The sequence below is a fragment of the Mesoplodon bidens genome, assembly GCF_964165515.1.
Source record: "Mesoplodon bidens genome assembly, chromosome: 6".
Taxonomy (NCBI): domain Eukaryota; kingdom Metazoa; phylum Chordata; class Mammalia; order Artiodactyla; family Ziphiidae; genus Mesoplodon; species Mesoplodon bidens.
The window spans coordinates 104,700,781-104,720,209 of NC_138162.1; the positions used below are offsets into that span (position 1 = coordinate 104,700,781).

The following is a 19,429-nucleotide window of genomic DNA, read 5'->3' on the forward strand; positions in this document are numbered from 1 at the left end:
AGCCGCCCTCCCTCTGCATCCACACCTTACCGCTGCATCCCCTGCACACGCGCCCTCCAGCCAGACCCTCCTCCATTTCCCAGACCCACCAGCACATTCACATCCCCCTCAGCTCGAACGTTCTCTTCCTTTCTCTGCTCTGTTTGCTTTTTTTTTTCAATCAAAGTCACACGTGCACCTAGTCAAAAAGGCAGATAGTGTGGAAGGGACTGTAATGACAGCTCCATTTCTTGCCAGTTGAAATACCATCCCCCTTTCCAGGTACAGCTCAAATGCCACCCTTTTTGGGTTGGATATGTTCTGGGGTCTGTGGCCTGTTCCCAGGAGAAGTGGTGTTTGGTGCTGTGGCTTCTTCCCTGGGAGGCCGAGGAACTTGGTTTGGGTTGTCTTGGTGGAATATGTGTTTTCTCCTGAATACATCGTGTAAGGTCTTCACTTAGTCCTTTTTTAAAAAAAAAAAAAAGAAAAAGATTGAAGTATAGTTGATTTACAATATTGTGTTAGTTTCAGGTGTACAGCAATATATATATATATTTATATATATATCTTCAGATTCTTTTCCATTATATAGGTTATTACAAGATATTGAATACAGTTCCCTGTGCTCTACAGTAGGTCCTTGTTGTTTATCTATTTGATATATAGTGGTGTGTATCTGTTAATCCCATACCTGCTTATTTATCCCTCTTTTCCCCTTTCCCCTTTGGTAACCGTAAGTTTGTTTTCTATGTCTGTGAGTCTGTTTCTGTTTTGCAAATAAATTCATTTGTACTATTTCTTAGATTCCACATATAAGTGATGTCATCACTTAGTCCTTTTGTCCCTAGAAATAGCAATGCGCCCTAAGCACACCCTTAATGGGCCTGAAGGTTTCAGGATTGCGTCTGGAGAGCATGAATGACAGTTGGCAGGGATCCTTTGCAGTTCAGGCCCAGCACCACAGAGGCAGGAGGTAATCAGGAACGTCTGACGGTGGCTGGTCTGATGAGAAGAGCAAATGTGACTTTTGTGAACATTGGACCCCATGGGAAATAAGTGAAAAGGCAGAGCAGGCTTGACGGTTTTCTCTCCCATGTGTGAACCCACTTCCTCCCACCCTCCCCCAACATCGGGGCCACCTGAAAACCCTGGGAGGTCTGGGGCTTTCTGTAGGCGAAGCAGGGACATTGGCACAGGCCTGATTTAGCTGGAGGTCTGTTCCCACCCATCTCATCTCATCTCTCTTTTTTTTTTTTTTTTTTTTTTTGCGGTACGCGGGCCTCTCACTGTTGCAGCCTCTCCCGTTGCGGAGCACAGGCTCCGGACGCGCAGGCTCAGCGGCCATGGCTCACGGGCCCGGCACCCGTGTCCCCTGCATCGGCAGGCGGACTCTCAAGCACTGCTCCACCAGGGAAGCCCCCCTCTCATCTCTTTTCTGTTCACCTTTTCTGCCTGGTTCTCTAAGAGCTGGCCCTTTGGCTGCTTTCATATAGGGGTTCTCAGCAGGGGCTTTCAGAATGCAAAGGCCCGGTCCTCCCGTGCACCACCCGTCTTCCTACTCCGATGTACAGCCATTCTCCCAACAGACCCCCCTTTTTTTGCTGGTGGGGAGAGGCAAGGACTGCTTGTGAAGACTCATTTTCTCTTGCTGGCTCCTAAATTTTCCTTTTGATGAAAAATCAGAGACACAGTATATTCTCCTTATGGATATACTTTTGCCAACTTGGGAGATGTAAAAAGACACGATTTGGAGTTTTGAACCTGGGAATACGCTTTGATGTGCCTCAGAGTGTTGCGAACGGCATGGTTCCCCTAGAGGATTTTCTGCATTGCTCCGTTCCTGGTTAATGTGGTGCGGGGGTGATGCTAGATGCTGTCCTCATGCCTCATTTTTTATGATTTCTGCACGTGCTTTCAAAGGGCCAGGGCGTGATCGTTGGGAGTACCACCAGGAGTCCATCCCCCGTCGTGAGCATGATGAGGATGCGAGTCCTGTCTGAGCCAGGATGCTGGCCATTTTGAACTCAGAGCGCTGGAAGGTTTACTGTGCGTTGGCTCCCTTGATGTGGTTTGGGTTTCTTCGTCTGTTGTATGTCCCTCCTAAGGATTCTGGAAGGTGCGATGAGGTCTGTGGCTTTGCTCCGGAAGGCAGTCCTTTCCCCTCAAAGCACTGTGCCAAAAAAAGCCTCTCCTTCCTGGCCTGCGTGTGAACCGGCTCTTGGGCGGCCGTCTCTCCTCTGGGCGGCTGTGCACGGGAGCTGTAGCATCAGCAGAAGACAGACCCCAGTGCAGCTGCACACAGCGTCGTGGATGCGCTGCAGGTGGAAATGCACTGCCAGGGAGGCCTTGCACCCATGGGTGCGTGGCTATGGGGTTTGGAAAATAGGGAGGGGGCTGGGGGCAGGCCCTGCAGTCCAGCCTAGGCATTTTACTGCGGTTCGACTTAGTGATGTCAGTGCTACTTGGAAACGGTTGGCAGATGGGAGGGAATTAAACTCACCAACTTAACATCTAATTCTGAAGCAGCCACTGGGTGGCAGATGCTAACATGGTTTGGCATTTTCCTAGCACTTTCTCGGTGCTTGAGCCTTATTTCCTTTCTCTGGGAGGAAGTCTGGAGCAGAGATTCCTGGGCAACCTTCTGGAGCACAGCCTTGTTCCCTTTGTGGGAGCCGCGGCTGCCCATGTGCTGTGATGTTTGTTCATTCACACCGTGAACTGGGAGCCCTGTGCACGCCCCTCCCTGTCTCCCTCCCCATCACACCTGCCTCAGGGGAGGAGCTTGGCAAATGCATTTGAATGGATGGATGAGTAGATTTCACATTATCTTTTTCTGGTCTTGAAAGTGCCACTTGTCATGGGAAGTTTTTTTTTTTTATCTTATTACTTGGGTTTTATTTTTGAGAAATTCGGAAAGATTGGGAATCCCCAGCCGTGTCCAGGTCAGGTGGGAGGACAGTGGCCAAGTGACACTGCAGCGGCTGGAGCCAGGCTGGCTTGGCCTCTGCAGGATCCCCGGGGAGGTCCGAGAACTCCCTGCCAGACTCAGCTTGCCCTCTTCTTTCTGGTGGGCCCAGATCCATGACTCCTTATCCATGGGCCCTTGGGCAAGTCCCTTTTCCATTCTGGGCTCCAGTTTCCCAGCAGAAAAGGCAGCTGCTCATAAGCTAGATGTGCTCTCTGCCCAGCCCTTGCAGCTCCTGTTATACGATCCTTCGAGCTTACCTGGGGCAGAACACACATTTTCCACTCCCTCCCTGCCCTCTCAATTCGAGAACAGGCCAGGACTTCCCTGGTGGTCTAGTGGTTGAGACTCTGTGCTTCCACTGCAGGCGTGGTAAAAAAAAAAAAGAAAGAAAAGAAAGAGAGAGTACAGGCCTACAAGGTAGGCTTGTCCTGTTTTGTCTTCTTAGGGGAGAATTTGAGGAAGGGACTTGACCTCTCCATTCTGGTCTTGCTGGCAGTTGATGGAGTTGGTTTAAAATTTGTATCCCTCCTGTAGAATTACTGTTCTAGAGCTGGGGGTGGGGGGTAGGGTGGGGGGGGTGCTTAGGTGCTGCAGTGAGTGGCAGGACCAGGCCAGAGACCCAGGTCTCCTGATCTCGGGGCCCATGCACTATCCTCCATCCCGTCCCTTTGAGAGCGACGGCAGTTATGCGAGTTGATGTGGAGTAAAAGGCTCCATCACGTGCCACACAGGGCTTGTGCTGCTCATTTGTCACCCGCATGGCCCCCCACCAGGCCTAGTCTTCCAGGCTGTTCCCTGCTGCCCATGCTCTGCAGGGGCTGCTCCAGGGGGTCCCTCTGACTCCTGATCTCTGCACTTCCTGCTTCCAGGGTCCGTGCCTTTGGCTGCAGCTGTGTTTTCTCAAGTGAGTTCTGCAAGGTGTAACTGATGATTCAGTGAGACGAGGCTTCCATTGCCAAAGACAAACCTTGAAGAAGTGCCTTGAAACAAAGCTCAACAGTCTGCTTTCCTGAAGGACTTCCCAGAGTCTTAATTGTGCTAATGTACCTTATGAATTTCCAAGAGGGGAGAATTAAAATGCAAAGAATGGGAATTTATTATAAACAGGAGAGCTGGACAGCTAGGTAGGAACTGAAACTCAGGACATGAATGGCAGTGGGTGAAATTCTGTCTCCGTTTTCTTGTTTTTTTATTTTATTTTATTTTAATTTCTGCTCTTTCTCTGGGCATCTTCATTCATTCATTTTCTTTTTCCTTCTCTCCACCCTCACACCTTTTTTTTTTAATTGTGGTAAAATACACATAACATCAAATGTACCACCTTAACCATTTTTAAATGTCCTGTTAAGTGGCGTTAAGTATGTTTATATTGTTGTGCTACCATCACCACCATCCATCCACAAAACTCTACATCTTTTTTGTTTTTAATTTAAAAAAATTTTTGTGGCCGCGTGGCTTGCAGGATTTTAGTTCCCTGACCAGGCCCAGGGATTGTGCCCCCTGCAGCGGAAGCACAGAGTCTTAACCACTGGACCGCCAGGGAAGTCCCAGAACTCTACATCTCGCAAACCCCAAATCCTACCCTTTAAACAATAACTCCCCTTCTCCGCTCCCCTCAGCTCCTAGCAACCATCATTCTGCTTTCTATCTCTATGAATTAGAGGTCTCTAGGACCTCTTATAAGTGGAATCATACACTATTTGTCTTTCTGTGATTGGCTTATTTCACTTAGCATCATGTCCTCAGGGTTCACCCATGTCATAGCACAAGTCAGAATTTCCTTCTCTTTTAAGGTGAATACTATTCCACTGTGCGGGTGGACCACATTCTGCTTATCCATTCATCTGTCGATGGACACTTGGGTGGCTCCCACTGACCCCTAACTTTTTCTCCTTCTCTAGTCCACAGGTAGATAGAAAATGCCCAGCCCTCGGTTGTACATTTTATGGGCAGTGTCACAGAAAAAGAAAAAAAAAGAGACTCTATTGATTATCTCCTCTCCAGCCCTGGTCCTTGCAGCCTCACTCTCACCTGCCCGCCTTCAGCTTCTCTCAGGCTCCCTTCTGAGGATGCTTTCATGACCTTACGTAACGGTACAGATGGGTCAGTCCTGCCCCCTTTTCTGAGCGCCTTCCGACAGTCCGTTTCATTTTCCTCTTACTTCACACTTTCCTTGTTTATTTCCTCTTGGTCTCCTGGCTCCCGACCCCGAGTGGGTGCCCCCTGCAGGCAGATTGGAGAAATGAAGGTGCTGCAGGACCAGGGAAGCGCTGGCCCCAAGCCTGGCCGTGGTGGTTGATGTGGGCTGAGAGGGGGCTTCCTGGGTCCTCAGCGCTCATGGACCACTTGCCTCTGTGCCTCTGTTCCGGGCGGGGGTCACTGAATATGACCTGCCACTGAGTAGCCCACCTCCCCGAGGACAGAGAGGTCCACTGCAGTCCAGCTGTCCTTTTCCATAGGATGATATGTTTTGGTTCACAATGTATTTATTCCAACGGCCTCACCCCTCCTATAAAGAGGGAGGAGGTGAGAACTCAACCCCAAATTTCCCTTGTACGCCTCCGTGAGCCGGCTGACATGAGCAGCTTAGTTAAGGCAGAGACCACCCGTGCCCTCCGCCCCCTGCCCGCCGTGCCTTCCCATATATAGGGGCAGGTAGGAGGCGGGACGATGATCGTTGACTGTACTCCAGGCCAGGCGTTTCCTGAGGTTACCTCACTCGGTCTGCCACCAGCTCTCTGGGGGATTTTTCCACACCCCAAGATTAAGGAACCCGCTTGAGGTCCCAGAGCGGGGATGGTACAGACCAGCGATGTCGGCTTGGCCGGCCCTAAAGCCCTAGCACCGTGCGCCCACTACTCCCCGCCTTCGCCTCTCCACATACACCGCCCTCCCAGACAGCCCTCACCACTCCTCAAGCGAGCAAAGCTGAGTCGATGACTGCTGAGGCCGGGTGAAGAACGTCATTAGAAAGCATTGGGGCCTAGAAGGGGCCTTTATTTTTTATTTTTTTGCGGTACGTGGGCCTCTCACTGTTGTGGCCTCTCCCGTTGCGGAGCACAGGCTCCGGACACGCAGGCTCAGTGGCCATGGCTCATGGGCCCAGCCGCTCCGCGGCACATGGGATCCTCCCGGACCGGGGCACAAACCTGTGTCCCCTGCATCGGCAGGCGGACTCTCAACCACTGCGCCACCAGGGAAGCCCTAGAAGGGGCCTTTATTTAGCAGTTCTCCGAAAGTGTGAGTGAGGATCAGGATCAAATGGGGAATTAAAAAAAAAACTAAGCCAGACAGAGAAAGACAAATAATCATATGATATCACTTATATGTGAAATCTAAAAATTTTTAACAAAAGATACCGGTGAACTTATTCACAAGACAGTAATAGACACACAGACATAGAAAAGTTATGGTTACCAAAGGCGAAAGGTGGGGTAAATTAGGAGTTTGGGAGTAACATATGCACACTACCATGTATAAAATAGGTAACCAACAGGGACCTCCTGTAAAACACAGGGAACTATACCCAATATTTTGTAATAAGGAAAATAAAATTATTTTCCCTGTAAGGGAAAAGAATCTGAAAAAGAATATATATATATATTGATATAGATACACACATATATATACATGTATATACATATATGTGTGTGTGTATATATATATATATATAGAGAGAGAGAGAGAGAGAGAGAGAACTGAATCACCTTGCTGTACACCTGAAACTAACATGACATTGTAAATCAACTATACTTCAATTTAAAAAAAAGTTTTAAATCAATATGTGTTGGGGTGGTGCCCAGACAGGTATTTTTAGACATTTACCAAGTGATTCTGATAATTAGCCGCTGTTTTGATCCTCCTCTTTGCTTTACAGTTGAGGGCACTGGGGACCAGAGAGGTGAGATGCCATGGCCAAGGCCACTTGGCCCTGTCAGAGCCAGTGAGGGCCGGGATCCAGTGTCTCACTCCAGTCCTGTGTGTTTTTTTGCACTGCCACACCCCTGCTTGCGAGGGGCTGCTGGGACCGAGGAAGGCTGTCCTCCATAGGCTGGTCTTGCCACCCCAGGCCAGAAACAGGGAGGAGGTGGCACAGGCAGCTGCTGCAGACCTTCCCCAAGGCGGGTCTCTCCTCCGGGAATGGGCCTGGCAGGAGCCACTTCTTAGTGACAGGCCCCAGCTAGGTCCCCAGGGACAGGCTGCCTTTGGTCCTCTTGTGGCTCAGAGACTCACACTCTGGGCTTGAGAAATGCAGCCAAATGTGAACTTTTCATCAATAAGGAAAGCTCTAGATATAAAGGGTGATGGGAGGAACAGGTAATTCCAGGAAAGCATGCTTATATTTAGGGGAGGTGAATAAGGGACATAGTACGGCTTCACCTTTGTCGGTATTCTGAGTTGCATGTGTGTTTGTTTGCGTATCCATTCATTCAACAAACATTTATTGGTCCCCCACTGTGAGTTAGATACTGTACTAGGCACTGGAGATGTACTGTGACTCAGACACACACAACCCCTGCTCCATGGAGCTTAGAACGGTCTGGAAGGCCAGGTACTAGAACCATATTACTTAGCTTCTTGATGAATCCTTTTTTGTTATTAACCGTAAGAATAGTAATAGGCATTTAATTTTCTCACTCCTTCTTTCAAAAGAGGAAGCTGAAGCTTAGAGAGGTTAACTGCCTTGTCCAGGGTCACACCATAAGTGATGGAATCAATTCTGTCTGATAGCAGAACTTGCCTTCTGGGCCACCTAGTTGTACCACCTCCTGCATCAGGCTCCTGATTTTTATCGGGGGCAGTGATAAGAGAAAGCCAGGCAAAATATGAAGCTTCATTTGCTCTAAAGCTTGAGCAATTTCAAATACCTGTTAGAATTTAGTGCTAGAGAACCTCTGCCGTCCCTGGAGCACCAGTTTTGTCTCTTCCAAAGGGAGCACTTTGCATTGCGTGTACTTTATTTTCTCTGGCCAGCAGTGCACTTAGGAACAAAGCCCAGGTTTTGTAGCCGTGAGTCAGCGACCCTCCTGGTCGGCACACTCACCCACTTCTTCCTTTGGTCTTGTTTGCTTATGATGTGTCCTCCATTATCAAGTTGCCTAAAATCCTTTTGAAATGGGTTAGAATAGAAAACACTTAAACAAAAAGGTACAGGGACACTGACCCTGTCCCTTCCCCCCCCGGGAATGTGGGACCCAAGTGTCTGGCGGCTTCCTCTGGCTGAGTCAGGGGGCATTTTCACCAGTCTGTGGTAGAAGAAAAGAGGGGAAAGTAGTATTTAATAAAGCTAAATTGAACTTAAAGACCAATTTTATAGTCAGAAGTAGTCTTTACTTTTTTTTTTTTTTTTTAAGCATTAAAGATGTCCTGGGACTTCCCTGGTGGTCCAGTGGTTGAGGCTCCACGTTTCCAGTTCAGGAGGCATGGGTTCGATCCCTGGTCAAGGAACTAAGGTTCTGCGTGCCACGCCGCAGGGCCAAAAAATAAAACTACCACTACCACTAATTTGGTTTTCATGCTGTTCCTCTGAGCCCTGGGGTTCCTGGTCGGGGGGATTTCTGCCTTGAGGAGTGAGAGGAGGGCACAGAACTTTTTGTCCCATTTCCAGTCAGAGAAGTTTTTAAATTTTATATATTAGTTTCTTTATGATTTTGTTTAGAGGTAAAAGGGTATTCCTACCAAAGTTTGGAGACCCTCTGCTCTAGACTGTGTGTGTTGGGTGGAGGGGAGTGCAGGAGGGAATGCTGCTTCTGCAGGACTGAGCCAGTGTGGTACATTTACCCACAAATATTTCTTATCTACTGTACTGGTCAGGGCTCTTCAGAGAAACAGAGCCAGTCATGTGTGTATATGTGTGTGTGTGTGTGTGTGTGTGAGAGAGAGAGAGACAGAGAGACAGAGAGACAGAGAGAGAGAATTGGTTCACATGATTGTGGAGACTGGCAAGTCCAAAATCTGCAGGCCAGGCCAGCTGGAGACCCAGGGAAGAGTTGATGTTACAACCAAAGACTGGAGGCAGAATTCTTTCTTCTTTGGGGGACATTAGTTTCTTTTCTCTTCAGGCCTTCACCTGATTAGACGAGGCTCACCCACACAATGGAGGGTAATCTGCTTTACTCAAAGTCTGCTGACTTTAAATGGTAATCTCATCTATCAAATGTGTTCACAGCAACACGTAGACTAGTGTTTGGCCATAATTGGAGCCAGCATGGGTACTGTGGCCTCGCCGGGTTGTTGGCATATAAGACTCACCATCACACCTACTCAAGTGCCTGGGGAGTGTGATGGGGATGACAGAGATGGGGAAAGTTGGTCTTTGCCCCCAGGGGGCAAGACTATACATAGGAAGAAATTAAGAACAAGACCATATATTTCAGGGCTAACTCGTATAGACGAAATGTAAAAAGTATTTAGAGGAGATGAGGGGGTGCGCGATGGAGGATTCCAGGGAAGTTTATGGTTGGGGCTGAATGGGGCTTTCCCAACACAGAGGTCTCAGATAAGTGAGGGCACAGAAGACTTTAGAACTGGAGTGGGAACCCCTGGATAATAATGAAACTTCTATTTCAGGGGTCCCTACCCCCTGGGCCACACAGCAGGAGGTGAGCAGCAGGTGAGTGAGTGAAGCTCCATATGTATTTACAGCCACTTCCCATTGCTTGCATTACCGCCTGAGCTCCGCCTCCTGTCAGATAAGCAGTGGCATTAGATTCTCATAGGAGCGCGACCCCTATGTGTGCACTGCACACGTGAGGGATCTAGGTTGCGCGCTCCTTACGAGAATCTAATGCCTGATGATCTGAGGTGGGGCTGAGGTGGTCTCATCGCCCCCGGATGGGACCATCTAGTTACAGGGAAACAAGCTCAGGGCTCCCACTGGTTCTGCATTATGGTGAGTTGTAGAATTATTTCATTATATATTACAATGTAATAATAATAGAAATAAAGTGCACAATAAATGTAATGCGCTTGAATCATCCTGAAGCCATCCCCCCCACCCCTCTACGCCCGATCCGTGGAAACTGGTCTCTGGTGCCAAATCCCGAGGCCCAGAGAGGTTAAGGGATTCATCAGAAGTCACACAGCTTGCCAGTGGCCGGGCAGGTGTTCCTACTCCAAATCCTGCCCCTCATCTTTTACTGCCTTTCCTGGGCATAATGAAATCCATGTGAACGCGCGCGTGCGTGCGTGCGTGCGTGCGTGCGTGTGTGTGTGTGTAGGGATGGGGGATTACTCCAGAAAGGAGAAGAATAAAAGTTTTCTTCACCCAGAAATCCTGTGAATCTATAAAAATGGCCTGTTTTTTTTCACTCTCTCCCTGGGTCTTCCTTTCCCTCCTGACCAGCCTCATTAACCCCACTCTTTTCTTTTCTCACCCTCCCCCAGACACGAATGCAGAGTTTGAATCCAGATCCCAAAGCCCATTACACAAGTGTCTACGGAGCCCTCAAGAAAATCATACGGACTGAAGGCTTCTGGAGACCCTTGCGAGGCCTCAACGTGATGATGATGGGCGCAGGGCCGGCCCATGCCCTGTATTTTGCCTGCTACGAAAACATGAAAAGGACTTTAAATGCCGTTTTCCACCACCAAGGGAACAGCCACCTAGCCAATGGTATTTGCAAGCATTTGTCTGGAGTTAGAAAGGTCTCTCCTTCAACAGACCCTTCCCCAGGGTTCTCCTCCCTGTGACCCAGCAGCCTGATGCCTCATCTCCGCCACGCTTGCTCATGAATCAAGGACTCTAGATATGTGTGTGCACACACACCCAAACACACGCACACACACATGCACACGTGCTTTTTTTCATTCCCTTCCTTCGCTCTCTGGAGCCCAGGGAGAATCAGTGACAGAGGTGTTTCATTGTTGAGTGGGTTTTGCCTTTTTGCTTTTAAAAAACAAATTTTTTTAAAATTCAAAAGCAATTAATGATCAGATCTAGGGGAGAAAAAAACAAAAAACAAAAAAACAAACAACCCTGAATAGAAACAAAACTTTTGAATGCTGGATTCCAAAAAAAAAAAAAAAAAAAGTTATCTGGACAGCTTCTTTGAGACTATTTAAAAACTGGCCCAACAGGTCTCTACAACGTCAAGATCTAACTAAGCTTTAAAAGGTCAAGAAGTTTTATGGCTGACAAAGGATTTGCTCCTGCGCAGAGGACCTTTCCCACCTAAGCTTCTGGGGATTTGGGAATTTTGCTCCCATTCTCTTCGTCTGTTGCATCTCTCTGCAAGCAAGGGCTGAAATCGTTTTCTTTTGTTGTTTTGAGGGAACCAGGAGGGTGGGGGGTGGCCTGAACTGGCCGCAGGCAACTGTTATATAGGCTTGTCTTACTGGGCCCTGCCAAGTGGTTATTTTCGCCTCCTGTGGGTTTGGCTTTTGTTGGTTTCTGTTTGGGTTTGGAGTGAGACTCTGGCTAGTGGCATAAGGAGAACTTACTTTAACAAATTTATTTTTCAGCAACAGAGAGGTAGATGTGACTGGCAACAACTCTCTACCCCTTGTCTTTTTTGTTCTGCTCAGAACCAGAAAGCATCCCTCCCATCAGCAAACCCTGGTAATAATGACTCCAACCTGGCTGGTTTGCAGACATTGGTTTTGCTTTTTAAAAATCGGCCCCTAGTTGCATTTGTCCGGACCGTCACCAAGATCTGCACTCTTGATGCTGTCCTCAAGTTCATGGCCTCAGGGCCCTCCTTTTGCTGAAACTGCCTTTTTAGCTCCTTGGTCTCTGAGCCCCTTGAAGGCGGTTTGAATGGAGCCCAGTTTATGTCAAGTTCTACCCAGCACTGTTATTGCTTCACTGTGGTGTGTGCTTTGGTCGCGTTTTGACCTTTCTGGGGATGATCCTAAGCGTGTGGGAGGGAGGGAGGGAGGGAGGGAGGGAGGGGGATATATACGCATTTCTGAAGCGTTAGCCTGTGTCCCTCATGCTTCCCACCTTTTAGCAGTTATCTTAATTACTGGGCAGTGTCACCCACAGAGGGAGGAAACCCAGAGCCAAAAGCAAAATTCCAGGCTGGAATCTGGCTTTTGAAGTTCCTGGTTCTTGAAGCCAGGCCAGAGGAGACCCTCAGAGGGGCTCGGTCATTTCTGAGACACGTCATCACTTTGCAAACTCACCCTGGAAATCTGCCATATGCAGATCTCCCTGACGCCCATTTCCCTTGGCCATTTGCTTTAAAAAATGCCTGGATTTTATTAAGGAATTTTCTCAAAGATTTATCTTCTTTTTCCCCCCTCTCTGCTGTATACATGATGTCATCCCCTTCCATTGCCCCCAGCGTAAGGGCAGAGTGGGTTAATCTGTAGACAAAGGCCAGAGATAAGAGAGACTTCAAATCTCTGTGGTGGAAAAAGCCACCAAGTGTGTTTTCTGGTAGCATCCCATGGTGGCAGGTCTAGCCTTTTCCTAGGGAAAATGAGGTTCTGCAGGGTTGAAATGTGAGTAACAGTGCCTATATTACCTTCCTCATTTTTATCCAGTATTTTCCATGATCACTTTAGGGTTTTAAGAGACAATGCTCACCTGGGTGGAGTTGGTAATGAGTTTTGCTTCTTAGAAAGCAAGGTCCAGGAACTTCCTCAGAACCCCTGGTCCCAGAGGGTAATTTTCTGGAGTTTGTTTTGCAGGGATAGCTGGGAGTATGGCCACCCTGCTCCACGATGCAGTAATGAATCCAGCAGAAGGTAATGTTTCATGGTCCCAGGGAGTGGCAGTAGGGGATGCGCAGAGGGGCCTGAGCAAAGTTGGGGGCTGGGGACAGAAGGTCGGGCAAGGGAACTCCTGGTCCCGTCGGAATAAGCAGGAGAATTCGTACCATGTTCTCAAAGGCCTCGAGAAGGCACGTGAGCATTTGAGCTCTGGGATTCCTGTTCGCTTAAACGGAGCTACTCAGGGTGTGATCCACAGACCAGTAGCATCAGTGTCTCCTGGGAGCATGTTAAACATGGTGATTCTCTGGGCTTCCCTGGTGGCGCAGTGGTTGAGAGTCCGCCTGCCGATTCAGGGGACGCGGGTTCATGCCCCGGTCCGGGAGGATCCCACATGCCGTGGAGCGGCTGTGCCCGTGAGCCATGGCCGCTGAGCCTGCGCGTCCGGAGCCTGTGCTCCGCAACGGGAGAGGCCACAACAGTGAGAGGCCCGCGTACCACAAAAAAAAAAAAACAGAAAAACCCCCAAAAAACCATGGTGACTCTCAGGTTCCACCCCAGACCTACTAAACCAGAATCTCTGGGGGTAGAGACAGGATATCTGCTTAACAGGCTCTCCTGGCAATTCTTTTGTGTGCTTTTGCACTACTCTGAAACCTGTGTGTGCTCACATGCATACACATGTGCACACACACACACCCCACTGGGCCCTTGTTAACCATTATCAACCACAGACGCGAATTTAGAAGGAATCTGTCAGAGGCCATTCGTTAGGGCTTAGGGGCTTATGTTCAATTTGCTTTTTTCAAAGAAATTTGAAATTATTATGGAAAATTTCAAACAGGCGAATGTAGGGAGAAGAGTGTGGTGAGCCCCCATGTGTGTATCACTCTACTTCATAAATTATTATTTGGCCATTTTGTTGTAGCTGTCTCCCCCCACATTACCTTCTTTTTTTTTTTTTTTTTTTTCCTTTTGAATTTTGGGAGCATGATAAAGCAATTCTTAGCTGTGCAGACGAGTTCTGTCAGCTTTTTCAGTATCCTCACGTCCTCAGCCAACTTGGGTCTGAATGTTGAGGAGCTTTTGGACCCAGTGCTGGGCACACCTTCAGCTGGGTTATTCTCTGTGTGAGATGTAGGGCTCTCTCCCTTTTCCTCCTCTATCTGAAAATGGTCCCGTGCCAGAAGGGAGAATCAGAGGTTTAAAAGTGCAGCATTTTAAATCTTGTGTTATAAGTTTGTCTGGTTTTGTCTTTTAAGGTTACAATTTATTTGCTCTCAGCTGCCTCCCATGCCTTAGCAGATAGGAAACTTGTTCTGACTTTCAGGGATGTATGGGTCAGATTGGGAGGTGGGCCGCTTTTTCTGTGTGTTTAAGGCAGTTCACATCAATGAGCAGGAAGTTAGCCCATGTCAACCAGGCAAGACTTTTATTTCTATTTTTTTTAAAGGAGAGAAAAATGAGGTTCAACTCCACCCTCCTCTCCTTGACATTATATCGTTTTAAGGACTTTATTTCTTTAAAAGTAAAGCACGCTGTATGTGTTTATCTTGCAATGCGTGGGGACAATTAAAATTCTAAGTATTTGCCCCCATGTCCTTTGACCCACCAGTTCCTTTTGTATTAATAAAGCCAGGGTCCTCACTGGAGTTTGCCATTGAGCTTGGGCTGATATCACTCTAGTGTCTCTTCCAAGAGCACTGAGACCCAGAAGCTAAAAACACTGTCAGAGGTACAGACCACTGAGAATAAAAGACGGGACACGTGTCCAATAGACGTACTGGGACGGAAGAGGGCCGAGGAGCCAGGAGTAGGGTTTAGATTTCTCAGCGTGCGTGAAGCCCGAGGCAGTTAGGGCCTGGGGGCTCAGCTCGGGGAGTCTCGTCTGAAGTGGCTACCTGGTTTGGGGGCCACGTCAACCAAGAGTCAGGCAGGAGAAACGTCAGGGAACAGCCACCTCCTGGCCCTGGATCCCGGAGGCATGTGTTTAAACGGGATGCCCCGGAGCTGGCCCTCGGTGGTTTCTCGGGCTGGGGCTGGGTGTGTGCTAACTCTCTGTGCCCTGTTACCCATGTGTCTAAACTTGCTTGTTTCTCTTTATGGCTTGGCTTCCCGTCTCACTCCGACCTGGGGTGGGGCTAAACCCAACCACCCGGGACCCGCCCACAGTTGTGAAGCAGCGCTTGCAGATGTACGACTCGCCGCACCGGTCGGCCCTCAGCTGCATCCGGACCGTGTGGGGGACGGAGGGCTTGGGGGCCTTCTACCGGAGTTACACCACGCAGCTGACCATGAACGTTCCCTTCCAGTCCATCCACTTCATCACCTACGAGTTCCTGCAGGAGCAGATCAACCCGTACCGGGCCTACAACCCGCAGTCCCACATCATCTCAGGCGGGCTGGCCGGGGCCCTGGCTGCAGCCGCTACCACCCCTCTGGACGTTTGTAAAACCCTCCTCAACACTCAGGAGAACATGGCCCTCAACCTGGCCAACATCAGCGGCCGGCTGTCGGGCATGGCCAACGCCTTCCGGACGGTGTACCAGCTCAACGGCCTGCCGGGCTACTTCAAGGGCGTGCAGGCCCGCGTCATCTACCAGATGCCGTCCACTGCCATCTCCTGGTCCGTCTACGAGTTCTTCAAGTACTTCCTCACCAAGCACAAGCTGGAGAATCGAACTCTGTACTAAAGGAACGGGCTGTGGGAAGTGATGCCAGAATCTTGGATTGTGCAAAGGCTTTCCCTGACTTCTCCCCTTCCCCTGCCCTCACACCAAGATTACTGGGGCAGGGTGTTGGCAGAATCTGCTCTCTGACGCCTTAGAGAGAGGAGAGGATGGGACAGCCGCTTACACGACGGCCGTCTGTCCATCCGCAGGGACATCCCAGGTGGTAGAACATGTCGAAAGACTGACAGGGGAGCGAGAAAGTGCTTTTTCTCTTCCTCCCCCACCACCCCGAGAGCGATGTAGCTTTTCTGCTTCAGTATAGCATCTCCTCCCCTAGACTCGTACGTAGATCACCCAGGAGGGAAGAAAATGTGCGGTGACTGAAAACATTAAAGAGGAAAAAAAAATTATGTACATAGAAGTTCCAGTACCCAGTATCAAGTAGATGGATAATGTTTATCCTTTATTTTTCTACGTAGAAGTTTTTGGATTTGCGTGTGTGCCTGTGTGTGTGTACAAGCAAGTGTTACAGCTGGGAATATAAAGCTGTTTAAAAAAAAAGAAAAAAAGCTGAATTCTTCCATCGGGTTAAGTCAAAAGGCACCAAAGTAATACGTTGCTCCACGTGGCCTAAAATTGTTTTGAGCCCCCCCAGATGGAAGTTCCACTTGAATGTAAAATAATAAATATAAGGTTTATATTTTGAATTTTCTTTTCATAGGGGAAAATGGTACGTTGAAAAACAAGTCAAAATAATGATATAATACTTTTAGCTACTTTTTTTTTTTTTTCTTAATCAGTCACCTTCATGTGCCTTTTCCCTTTGTCTTTTCCTAGAAACTCCAGGACCAAAGATCTGGCCCTGGGGCTTTTCCTCTTGCTGTGTGCTCGACCGCACGCACACGTACTGGGCGGCAGCACGGCTCACACTGGAGCACAGTGGCCCCCAGTGGAATTAGGGTGGCTGGCCTTACACTTACTGAAACCATTTCCTTCCCTTGTGGGTGACGTGAATGTATGCCTCGTGGGGCCAGCACTTAAAAGCCCTTGAAATGCCAACGCTTGGCCACTTGTTGGGCGGGCAAGTGTGATAAATCCTACCTTGATCCTTGGACTTAATTCTCCAACAGTCTTTTAACCCAGGCACTTCAGGTATTCTTGTCTGTGTGTGTGTTTGACTAAATCTCCTGATCTCCTGTGTTTCCCTGTGCAGTTTTAGGGGTCTTAAAAAACACAGCAAGCATATCTACGGCATTTGTCTGTACACCTGCCCATCACAAATTTCCCCCTTAAGAGCCTCTCACCACGCCGGGACAGGCCAGGCTCCCCAGCCCCGCTGTGCAAGGGACCCGGGCCCTCGTGCTCAGTCAGGATGCCTCTCGAACCATCTTCAGCCTTGCTTGGTCCGCGCCAGCTGGGAACACGATGCCTTGTTTCCTGAAATGGCCTATCTGAGCCAGATTATCCCTGAGAGCAAACGCAAGCCTGTTTCCTCCAGCCAAGCCTTCCCAGGCCTCTCGGAGGGAAGACCCAGTGGCTTCACAGTTTCCTTTAGAGCTGTCTTTCAAGATGAGCAGGAAGTACGTGTGTGTTTTCATTCTGGCCGGCCTGGTCCTGACCTTGACCCTTTGCCCTTCACCTTTCACCCTTCACCTTAGGCACGGTCCGTGTCGTGCATTCTCTCTGAGGCTCAGACCCGGGCTCTTTCAGATGCCGTGACTCCTGGGATGAACTCAGGTGGTGCTGGGACTTTTGCATCTCAGAACCTCGCGTGCAGGTCAGGGAGAGCAGAGACCCATGTCAGGCAGCTCCCATACGTGCTCCGATGAGCAGGGTCTTCTCCTGGGCTGGGGGGCCTGCCTTCTGACCTGTCCCACCTCGGAGTCAGCCCACCCCCATCTCCCGGTGGAAATCAGTTGCAGCGAGCTTCCCCACTCAGCTGCAGTTACATCCCCACTCAGGGATGCCAAAAGCCCACGGAGACCAAACTGCTGGAGGAAGTGATGACATCTCTCTAAACATATACCCCGTCAGTGTTACATTTTGCAAATGGAAGAAAATCTAGATCGAATTCTAAAATAATTATCCAACCACCCTTTTTTGTCCACTTCAGATACACCACACTGCTGCAAAATATTCCTTATTTCTTATGGGATTTTGTTTTTGATGGTATTGAGGAAAGAAACGGCTCACTTCTCTGGGAGAACTCCTTTGGGTCAGGAGAGATAGAGTCTCCAGATTTCAGAGTCGGAAGGTCTGATCCTGGCTTTCCTTTCCCAGTGTGTAGGGATCGGCTGGGAAATGGGGCTGATGCCACCTGTCCTGCCTTCCCCACTGGGTCTTCCAGAGGCTGGACGAGTGATGTATCTGAAAAAGCTTTGAAAGTTGTGAAGCGCTAAACAAATAGAAGTGGTCATGAATTTTGTGGGAGGTAACCACTGCCCCCCGCCTCACCCTGAGCTCCAAAGCTTGTCTTGCTGCCCCATGCAGACTGCAGCCCAGTTGACGGTGACTTTGACTTGGCCAAGAACGAAATAGGAACATGTTCTCCCCATCCCCCAGCCCTGGCGATGACCAACCTAATGTAGTCAGTCACGGCACAGACTTGGTCACTGGTGTCTTTGGTGTCACTGGGCTGTCATCTGCCACCCAGCAATGCCACTTGAGGACAATAGTCAAAACAGTGACTTCTGTCCAGACCATGATTTGTGATCCAACCCCTCATACATCTGAGTTTTACTTTTTAGAATTAAAAAATAGATTTTTTTTTCCAAATGGGATAAATCTTCAACCCATGACTATTTTTTTCTTAACTTTGGATAGAAACTCGCTAGATACTGGCCTGCATCCTTTTGTGTGGTTTCTTTTTCTTTTATTTTTTTTTAAATGCTGATGTCTTGTTCCAAGAGCTGTCCTCCAAAGTCCCCCTAAGGCTGCACTGGCAACACGTTGTTATGCCATTAAAGTTTTATTTAACTTTATTTAAGGATGATTGTGCCTGTTCAATACAAATGTACTGCTGCTTCCCACCTGCGAGATGCACGATGTATGTTACTAGGGTGGGCCAGTGTCCTTTCTTAAATTCCTGTCGTAAACATCATGGTTTCTGCCTCTTGATTGTCACCCGTTCCTGGAAGAAGGGGAGAAATGTGTGTTTCTGTGGGGATATTTCTGATATGCTGCTACAGTTGTGACACTGGAGCTACAGAAAATAAAGCCTTGATCTTTGAAGTGTTGTGGGCTCTTTGGTGGGAATGTTGAAATAAGAGGGACGTGGATGGAGAAAAGGAACCTAATTCATGGGGCTTGTGCCTCCTGCAGTCTGGTGCATTAAGGACCAGGATCTATGGCTTCGATGGAAAGTGCCCCTCAGCCCTCTTATCAAAATGGAAGCAGGTGGCCAGGGATGGTCACGAGAGATGATGGGACAGGGCTGGGAGCCTCCATGGCTTTGCTCGCTCTGCTGGGGAGGGCGGCAGCTCTTCTATCCTTGTGGGACCATGAGTGTGAGAGGCTGCCAGCACCTGGGATGCCCAGCCCTGATGCCTGGCACGCTCATGCCTGTTTTCCCTCTCTCATCCTTTTATGGAGGCTTAATCAGGGTCCTTCTACACGGAAGACCCCAAGGGTGACCAGAATCCACACATACTTCCTAAAGAGCACAGCTTAAACCAGGAACTAGACCTATTCTGGAGTTGAGAATGGGGCTGGGGGGTCTCGGACCCCTTTGAAAAGCCAGGGACAGCCCTTGACTCATCATAGTTTGGGAGGTCAGAGCGCCTGCTTTCAGCATAACCACCAAAGACTTTAGTGAGGGTGGGGAGTCAGGGTTGAGGTCAGGCTTGAGAACCAGCCATGGGCAGCGGTGCTGATCGGAGAGTGGAGAAGGCTATAGGTAAACTTCCTGCTTTGCACTTTTACCAAAGGCCAACACTGTGCTTCTCAAAGCTGCCTTGTGGCTTGTTGATTGCCTCCACTCCGGGCTGGAGGGCATCCAGTGCGTATGTACCCATTCAGCAGATTTCTCTCCCTGCCCCATAGAGTCCACCTGCCAGCAAATCCAGAGCGCCTCCCACGAGCAGAGCACCGTGCCTGGCGCCCTGGGGACAAGAGCCAAGTGTCAGTGGTGTTCCCACCCATTCAGGCCATACAG

The 19,429-nt window shown here is 49.1% G+C and overlaps 1 protein-coding gene across 4 annotated transcripts in view; it reads left to right on the forward strand.

The window, feature by feature from the left end:
* The window catches only part of SLC25A37 (solute carrier family 25 member 37), a 43,046-nt gene extending 24,539 nt beyond the window's left edge, over window positions 1-18,507 (forward strand). For 2 of the 4 annotated variants that reach the window (XM_081238472.1, XM_081238473.1), the window contains 3 exons: window positions 10,334-10,562; window positions 12,584-12,640; window positions 14,777-18,507. In XM_081238472.1, coding sequence (XP_081094598.1) covers window positions 10,334-10,562; window positions 12,584-12,640; window positions 14,777-15,297 — 807 coding nt within the window. In that variant the 3' untranslated portion in view covers window positions 15,298-18,507. Of the gene's footprint in view, window positions 1-10,333; window positions 10,563-10,641; window positions 11,759-12,583; window positions 12,641-14,776 lie in introns of those variants that run through there. The other 2 variants (XM_081238474.1, XM_081238475.1) reach the window with 2 other exon arrangements.
* The last annotated feature ends 922 nt before the right edge of the window (window positions 18,508-19,429 follow it).